This window comes from Apium graveolens, chromosome 10 (genome assembly GCF_009905375.1).
Source record: "Apium graveolens cultivar Ventura chromosome 10, ASM990537v1, whole genome shotgun sequence".
Taxonomy (NCBI): domain Eukaryota; kingdom Viridiplantae; phylum Streptophyta; class Magnoliopsida; order Apiales; family Apiaceae; genus Apium; species Apium graveolens.
Genome location: NC_133656.1, coordinates 149,294,954 through 149,303,919, shown reverse-complemented (window position 1 = coordinate 149,303,919; position 8,966 = coordinate 149,294,954). Strand labels below are relative to the sequence as shown.

Genomic DNA, 8,966 nt, shown 5'->3' with positions numbered 1-8,966 from the left:
TTTTTAAAAGTGAATACAATTCAACTTAGCTCAATGATAAAACAAGAAATCTCATCATAATCGTCGCATAAACATGCAACAAATCTCAAAATAGGTTGCTGCATTCGAACTTTTCTCAGACTTGTCATTTGTTTGTCTTGCTAGGAAATTTCAAGTTTGAAGGCTGATAATTTGAATGAAAATGCTTGGTGTATTGAATTATGTACAAAATTTTGTATATAATAACATGTAGTTGATATTAATTAAATAAATACCGTGCATTTACATTAACAACACTAATTAAAATATCCCACATCAAATACCCAAGTGCCATGTCTGTACATTTTTTTTATACAAAATTTTGTACACCCAACACTATTCTTAATATCACAAGTTTCACTAAATTGGTATATCATTGGACTTGGGCTCGATTCCAAGATATACGAAAGTTATGTAGAAATAACATAAAGATGTAAATCCTAAAATATTATGTAATCTATAAAATTAAGTTGAAGGATAATATATTAGATTTTTCTTTTCACACCGCAACTTAACAATTCCAAAATTCTAATAAATAAATTTGTAATGTTCAAACACAACAAGAGACAACTTAGACAACTATGTCGCAGTCAGAACTGTAACTCATTCCCTGGTTAGATTTATACTTGATTATTACAAAATTTAACTAAAAACAAAAGAAATTAACTATATAAATTGACCCATCAGTCAATACATGACCCACATTCTGTTGCTCTTACATACCAGCAGCAAATTCACATACCAATGCATTTATTATTCCCTCCTCAAAGCCAAGCAAGCACTACACAACTAGCATTTCTCAGCACAAATTTCTGTACATTCTGAACAACAATAGCTTAAAACTATGGCACCAGCTTTTGAGTTCAATAATGCACTCTCATTTTGCATAATCTTGTTAATTCTGCCAAAATGCATCTCTGGTGCAAATAATGAGACTGATCATCTTGCTTTACTAGCTATAAAATCAAGAATCACTCTTGACCCAAGTGGAATCACAACTGCATGGAATGATTCACTGCATTTTTGCAAATGGGTTGGTGTTACTTGTGGTCATCTTCATCAAAGAGTCATTTTATTGAACTTAACTTCCTTAGGTTTGGTTGGTACTCTGTCTCCTCATATAGGTAATCTTTCTTTTCTTACTGGAATTAATCTCGAGGTTAATAATCTTTATGGAAATATCCCAGAAGAAGTTGGTAATTTGTTTAGGCTTAAGTACCTTAACATGAGTAATAATTCGTTTTCTGGTGAAATCCCGGGTAATATTTCTCGTTGTTCTTCGCTTTTGCAGATTAGTTTAGGGTTTAATAGATTGACAGGGAAAATTCCATTTCAGTTAGGTTCAATGCAGAAGCTAGAAAAAATGAAACTTCATTATAATAATCTCACTGGCTTGATTCCTGACTCTTTTGGTAATCTTTCTTCGATAATTACGTTTTCTTTGTCAGTTAATAATTTGGAGGGAAATTTACCCGTTTCACTTGCGAAATTAAAGAACTTGAAATTTTTAGGATTTGGATTGAATAAGTTGTCAGGTGTGATACCTCCCTCAGTTTTTAATATTAGCTCTCTTGTGACAATCACTTTGCCTTACAATCAGTTTTTTGGAAGTTTACCATCAAATTTTGGGTTTGGTCTTCCTAATCTGCAACTTCTTAATCTTGGTCACAATCTTGTAAGTGGATCCCTTCCCGAGTCTTTGTCGAATGCCTCTAATCTTGTAGAAATCGATATTGATGGAAGCCAGTTTACTGGAAAAGTTTCTATTGATTTTGGAGGATTACCTTATTTATGGTGGCTGGTTTTGTCTTCCAACCATCTCGAGGGTGATTTGAGTTTTATAAATTCGCTTACTAGATGCAGATTGTTGAAAGTTCTGGTTTTGAATGATAATCAGTTTGAAGGGGTCTTACCTGGGGCTATAACTAATCTATCAACTGAACTTTTGACTTTAAGATTGGGATCTAACAAACTATCGGGGAGTATACCTTCTGGGATAGGGAATCTAGTCAACCTGACTGAACTGCAGCTGCAGACAAACAAATTTAATGGTAGCATTCCTAATGCTATCGGTAATCTAAGATTGTTGAGGCGATTAAATTTATCAGAAAACGAACTTTCAGGAAGCATTCCACCTTCCCTCACTAGCATACCTCAGTTGTATTCTCTCCATCTCGCAAAAAATCGTCTAAATGGAACCATTCCTCCTAGTTTTGGGAACTTTCGGTTCTTGCAAGATCTAGACCTGTCCCAAAATAACCTTGATGGTACCATACCAGAAAGTGTCATGGGACTTTCTTCTCTTACCATTTCATTAAAACTGGCTCAAAATCATCTCAATGGTTCTCTACCTTCAAATGTGGGTTCTTTGAAAAACCTCGGGTACTTGGATGTTTCTGACAATATGTTGTCTGGTGAAATTTCAACTAACCTAGGTAGATGTCTTACCTTAGAACACCTTCATATGGAAAGAAACTTCTTTCAAGGTTCTATTCCTCCATCATTTAAATTTCTGAAAGGACTTCAGGTCATGGATGTTTCACGGAACAACTTGTCTGGCGAAATTCCAAACTTCCTTCAGATTATCTCACTGAAGACACTAAATTTGTCTTTTAACCACTTCGAGGGAGAAGTGCCAGCAGAAGGAATCTTCAGGAATATTACTGCAGTTTTCATTGATGGGAATTATAACCTCTGTGGTGGTGTGCCACAGTTTCATTTGGCATCATGCCCACAAAATAAAGAGGATAAAGGCAGAACATCTTTTGGTCTCAAGCTACTGATCCCAATACTTACTGGCCTTCTAGCACTTGTTTTGTTAATGTCGATTCTGATTATTAGGAGGCTAAGAAAAACTAAAAAGGAACCATCTATAGCATCTTCGTCAACAAGAGATTTCTTTATGAATGTCTCCTATCAGAATCTCTATGAAGCTACAGGGGGTTTTTCCTCAACTAATTTGATTGGCAGTGGCAGCTTCGGCTCTGTGTATAAAGGAGTACTTGATCCCGATGAAACTGATGTTGCGGTGAAAGTACTTCACCTCTATCAAAGAGGGGCTATAAAAAGCTTCATTGCTGAGTGTGAGGTTTTGAGGAACACAAGGCATCGGAATCTTGTCAAAGTCTTAACTGCTTGCTCGAGTGTTGATTTTCAAACTAATGAGTTTAAAGCTCTCGTGTATGAGTTCATGCCTAATGGAAGTTTGGAAAGTTGGCTTCATCATATAACAAGACCAGAGGAAGCTTCAACTGAACCAAGAATTTTAAACCTTATCCAAAGGCTAAATATTGCTATTGACGTGGCTTCTGCATTAGACTATCTCCATCACCATTGTCATAAACCAATTGTTCATTGTGATCTTAAGCCTAGCAACATTCTTCTTGACAATGATATGACGGCTCATGTGAGTGATTTTGGGTTAGCAAAGTTCATTCCAGGCAGCAGTTCTAAATCATACTCAAATCAAAGCAGCTCTTTTGAATTGGGGGGAACTATTGGTTATGCTCCTCCAGGTACCTTTTCATGTGCTTTTTGTTCTTTTCAAGTAACATTAAGTCACGTTTCTAGTCTACGAGTTCTGGTGTCAACACCTGAAAGCCAATAAAAAAACTCCAAATTAGTTACATAAAAGATTTCCGTAAATTTTATTTTAACTATAACACTTAAAATCTTTCTTAGAGTATGGCACGGGAAGCAAAGTTTCACCATATGGTGATGTATATGCCTATGGGATTTTGTTGCTTGAAATGTTCACCAGGAAAAGGCCAACTGACAGCTTGTTTGTTGATGGTTTGGAACTGCATAAGTTTGTTAAAAAAGGGCTGCCTGATCAAATAACCAACATTATAGATCCAGTACTTCTGTCTAGTGTGGAAGTTGAGGATGAGAATGATGACGAGACAGAGACAATAGCTATTAATTGTATGGGCATGGAACAACTGAAAGCTGATCAAATGCAGGAATGTTTGATCTCTATACTCAGAATTGGAGTAGCTTGTTCAGTTGAATCGCCAAGAGAAAGGATGGACATTGGAGATGTCATTAAAGAATTGCAGCTAATTAAAGACATACTTCGTGCATCAGGAATGAGTTACAGTTCAGTCAGCCAGTAAGTTCACCACACTAACATATTGATTTTCCTGACCACTTACTTTACAGTTTGTTTGTTGGAAAGATTAAATAAAAGTGAGAACTGAATTTTGTCGGTATCATTTTTTGGTACCTTTTTATGATTTTCGTTCATCTCATTCATAGCTCGAACCTATCAATCTAGAGATGAAATTTTGCACTTGCACAAACTTCATCATAACAAATTTGCAGCATTCCTTTTTTTGTAGTGTTATATGCATTTTTTCCTTCCATTCCTACCACGTCCATGCCTTCTAATCAAACAGAATGTACGAGGCTGAATATTTCTCTTAGGTTCTTCTGTACAATACTGACGTTATGATTTTGCATACTGTTGCATCAATTATAATTTACGAAATCTGATTATCTTTTGTAATCATTCTCAGGAGCACAAAGTTTGAAGGTTCTTCCAGTCGTTCAGCAACGAGTATCTGGATAAATGTTCTGTGATATTCCGATACTCATAAACTCTTAGGCTGTAGTGTAAGAGTAAATATCACCACATTTAGATAGATCACTGCTGCCCTAGTAGTGGAACTGCAAATTCTGATAGTATCTAATGCCAGTTTTAATTTCGAATATCAGCAAAAAATCTTGTGCTCTCTGTTTGACATTGAGTGTCTGGTTTGAAGCTTCTTAAACATCACGGCCGCCTCAGAGTAAAAGTTGCGTGGGATAACTAAGCAGTTGTCCGTTCTGGTTGAGTTTGTACGGGTTTATTTTTGGGCATATCATAAAATATCTCTTATAAATAGAGTTTGCTATCTACTTATATTCTAACAATCCGTCCCTCATAAAGGATGTGAAAAACTCTCAACAATTTACTCATTCACAAATCAGACTCGACATTTGTTGAAATTGCCTCTGGATTGTGTAATCTGACTCCCTTTGATCCATACTAGAGGTCCATGTGGCTATCTGGTCCCCTTAAGCCCACACTAGAAGACACCTTTGCCTCCCCTCCCCTTAAAACCCATTCTTGGGTAACCTATCTGCTGTTTTATAGATCAATTCTGTAATTCACTAGAGATTATTGTGGAACATGTTATAACCTTAAGTCTAATATCACTTGTTCAGTTTTGCTAAACATACCTAAGTCCGTTTTGAACCGAGATCGTAAGATTTATTTTTGGGCACATCTCAAAAAATCTCATACTACTTTACATTATTATAATATTATCCGTTTTAGACAACCGCCGTATAAAATTATTTTTATGCATATCTCATAAAATCTCATACTAATAAAACTAATTAGCTGTTTATTTATATTTTAACAATCTGCACTTCAAACATATAATGCGAGACTACTCCCAAACTTAAACATGCATTAAATAATGCAGGTTCGGTGTTACTTATAAAACACAATAAACTTTTGACATTTAGCTGCAAACTTGCAATGTAGCTAACTTATTGTACGTTGATTACTTCTTCTAACAAATCAACGTGAACCAAAAATATTGCACCTCCAGTATTGGAAATTAATTCTTTACCCTCGTCACTTTAATTACATATACTCTTGCTCTGTTTTTTTCAATAATTTATAATTATTGTGTATAAAAGATACAGTTATTTTTATAATATTCTTTTAATAAAAATTGAATGTTTAAATTTCCTATGTTCTTTACTTTTGTTCCTCACGAATTGTATAAAATGTGTAATCATTTTTGTAATTTTCTCTTTTAAATAAAAATTGTATATTTAAATTTTTATCCAGAAAAAAATAGAATTTTTTTTACGGAATTATAATTAAAAAATGATAAATAAATTATCATATTACGTACCCTAAAGTAGGTGATTTTTTTTAAAGAAACTTGAGAAAGGGAGTATCATTTTCTTGCAATACACTTTCCACTTCTGAGTTCCGTATACCGTATCATTTAATTTATTGTACTTAGCTGTGTTCCATAATAATTCATAGAATATAAAAATTAATTTGAAAATTTAGTAAATATTAGAAATATAAAACTGTACTTGAACTTAAAAAATTAGCAATATAATGCATCCGTTTACTTTTCTCCTCATCTTGCTGAGTACATCCACCCAAACATCCTCTACAACAATTATTTGAACAACATATCTGAAAGATATGTTTATCATTTTTAACATATTATTATATGATATATGATGCCTTTCTCAATGACACGACTACAAATTTAACAAGATAAACTTAAATATTCATTCTAATGTTGTACGCATTTTTTGTCCCATTTTTATTAATTTCGGGACAAAATGAAGATTGATTTTCGAGTAGTAATTTATTTCATTACTGAACTATATCAACAAGAATCCGACTAGATGGACTGTAGTTATATATAATGGCCCATTTTTTAAAAAATTTAACCAAAATAGCCTTTCTAAAAAAAGTGTCAAATTTTAGCCATTGAATACTCCACAGTTAGTTGGGTATATATTCTTATGGTAGTTGGGTATTTCATATCGGCTAAAGTTGACCAACTTTTCCGAAATCGGTCATTTTTATTAATTTTTTATAAAAATAGGTTAAATTTGTCCTTCACCCAATATTAAAAAGATGTATTCATTTTAAGTAAATTTCAAAAAAAATATTTACCATGAGATTGTTTTTTAATCATAATTATAACATACCATACCCCATCAAACTTTTGACCTTTCTCAAAAAACCAAAACTAGACGCACTGCATTAACTCAAGCAGTTGATAATAGGTTGTCAGAGGGTCAATACTCTGAAATTGAAGACTCTTTCCATATTTGTACAAACACGTTGCTAACATGAACAATAATATAAGCTGATTAAAATTTCAAAAAAGATTTCTATGCTGACCAAACCAAAAGATTAACAAGACACATGCAGATTATTGACTTGTCAATCTCCACCATATCTCTTTTATTCCCCCCTCTGGTGTCTCATTAGTCGTGGTAAGTTTAAGTTCATTTCATCCAATCTCTTAAAATTCTTGTCATAAGAAGAAGGTCTAGTCTGCATCACCAGCATCAGATGTTTGATTTGAGGGTTCTCAGACGACTTGATCGTGTTAAACTCCGAATAATTTCGACTGTTTCATGTGTAGCAATATGTTTTCTTGTCTTTTTTGCAGACAGTTATGTCCTTAAGAATAATCAGCCGGAGCTGCTGGGTACTAAAAGTACTAGGAAGGTACTAGAGTCTGTGTCAACAATATTTGTACCACAAAGAGAGCCCCCCAAAGAAGTCGTCGAAGATACTGAAAATTGCAGTCAAGATTATGTTAGTATGGTGCCTCCAATGAATGTGTCTGTAGAAGAAAGAATTGCTTGGTTCAAGAAAACATTACCTGATTTTGAGATATTGAAGTCAACTCCAAAATCGTTGCAATTCGAACACAGGGTTAACGACTTTTTTGGTAGCCACGACGATGATCACTGCAAAGTTAAGTTCTTTATGACATGGATATCTCCAGCTAGTTTATTCGGAGAAAGGGAGGTTCTAGTCATGGAGTCACTTTTTAAATCCAATCCGAATGGATGTTTGATGATATTATCAAGAAGCATGGATTCTTTCCAAGGTTCAAAGTTACTCGATCCTATTATGAAACATGGTTTTAAGGCTGTTGCAGTAACTCCTGACTTGTCTTTTCTGTTCCAGAACACACCAGCTGAATCATGGTTTGATGATCTTAAGACTGGAGACAAGGACCCAGGCGAAATTTCGTTGGCACAAAATCTTTCCAATTTGATCAGATTAGCAGTTCTGTACAAGTATGGTGGAGTCTACTTGGACACAGATTTTATAGTATTGAGAGACTTTTCGGGGTTGAGGAATTCAATCGGAGCACAAAGTAGTGATGCTTTGGGAAATTGGACAAGATTAAATAATGCAGTACTAGTTTTTGACAAGAATCATCCACTGCTGTACAAGTTCATTGAGGAATTTGCATCAACTTTTAATGGAAACAGATGGGGACATAATGGACCATACCTTGTTTCTAGAGTTGCTTCTAGATTTTCAACAAGTGAAGATTTGAACTTTACTATCTTGCCTCCTAAGGCTTTTTATCCAATATACTGGACCAGGATTGAAGGGTTCTTCAGGAAGCCACTTGATCGAGCTACATCGAAATGGGTTGATGCCAAGGTGTTGCAGTTAAGAGGTGAGACTTATGGTGTGCACTTGTGGAACAGGCAAAGTAGGAGACTAAGAATTGAAGAAGGAAGCATCATGGGGAATTTAATTTCGGAACATTGTATAATCTGCAATCATGTATTTAGTTCTTAAAGATTGCAGCATCATAGGCTAGTACAACTTTTGCTTGTTAAGCTTATGATCATCTTGATTCTTTTTTCTTTTTTTAATTCTTTTATACAGATCTATAATAGTCCCTTCGACACCAGTTTATAAAAGAGTTAATTGCACTTTGCAACCCCCACCTTTCATTTAAAATCAAAACAGTATATATCCTTGGTAAAATACAGTTTGCAACCCTTAACTTTCAATATCAACTATAACATGCATCCCTTGCCGTTATAAAATTGAAATTAAGATGTTAATATTAATAACTAAAATTTCAAATTAATTAAATTATTTATTTTAATGCACTTTTTACATGAAAAAAATTATAGCTAATTTCTATTAGTAATACTCTAAATTAATCATAATGCTAAATACTTAAAATATATTTATTAAGCAAAATATATATTTATATGTATAATCATAAAGTTTATAAATATATCTATATTTTAAAATTTTAAAAATTATACCGAGTAATAAAATAATTGACATTAATATTATTTTTATAATTTGAAATTCTAAATTTTAGTTTAATTTAAAAAAAATAAAATTATTATTTAAATATTTTGCTGAA

At 33.6% G+C, this 8,966-nt stretch overlaps 2 protein-coding genes across 3 annotated transcripts; both read left to right on the top strand.

Annotated features, from left to right (window-relative positions):
* The first annotated feature begins 748 nt into the window (after positions 1-748).
* LOC141692492 (LRR receptor-like serine/threonine-protein kinase EFR) lies at positions 749-5,150 on the top strand. Its single transcript, XM_074497357.1, has 3 exons — positions 749-3,533; positions 3,700-4,129; positions 4,536-5,150. Exons 1-3 carry the CDS (start codon positions 863-865, stop codon positions 4,597-4,599), a joined length of 3,165 nt encoding a protein of 1,054 aa, XP_074353458.1. The 5' UTR covers positions 749-862; the 3' UTR covers positions 4,600-5,150.
* Positions 5,151-6,909: 1,759 nt separating this feature from the next.
* On the top strand, positions 6,910-8,490 carry LOC141692493 (uncharacterized). 2 transcript variants are annotated; one of them, XM_074497359.1, is made up of 2 exons: positions 6,910-7,044; positions 7,224-8,490. In XM_074497359.1, exon 2 carries the CDS (start codon positions 7,379-7,381, stop codon positions 8,378-8,380), a length of 1,002 nt encoding a protein of 333 aa, XP_074353460.1. In that variant the 5' UTR covers positions 6,910-7,044; positions 7,224-7,378; the 3' UTR covers positions 8,381-8,490. The 2 variants fall into 2 exon arrangements, with proteins under 2 accessions (XP_074353460.1, XP_074353459.1); XM_074497358.1 differs by having other exon boundaries at positions 6,930-8,490.
* The last annotated feature ends 476 nt before the right edge of the window (positions 8,491-8,966 follow it).

Coding starts and splice junctions, on each gene's coding strand:
- LOC141692492 (XM_074497357.1), top strand. CDS start 863: ATGGCACCAGCTTTTGAGTTCAATAATGCACTCTCATTTTGCATAATC. Junction 3,534..3,699: donor TATTGGTTATGCTCCTCCAG/GTACCTTTTCAT, acceptor AATCTTTCTTAG/AGTATGGCACGGGAAGCAAA. Junction 4,130..4,535: donor AGTTACAGTTCAGTCAGCCA/GTAAGTTCACCA, acceptor AATCATTCTCAG/GAGCACAAAGTTTGAAGGTT.
- LOC141692493 (XM_074497358.1), top strand. CDS start 7,124: ATGTTTGATTTGAGGGTTCTCAGACGACTTGATCGTGTTAAACTCCGA.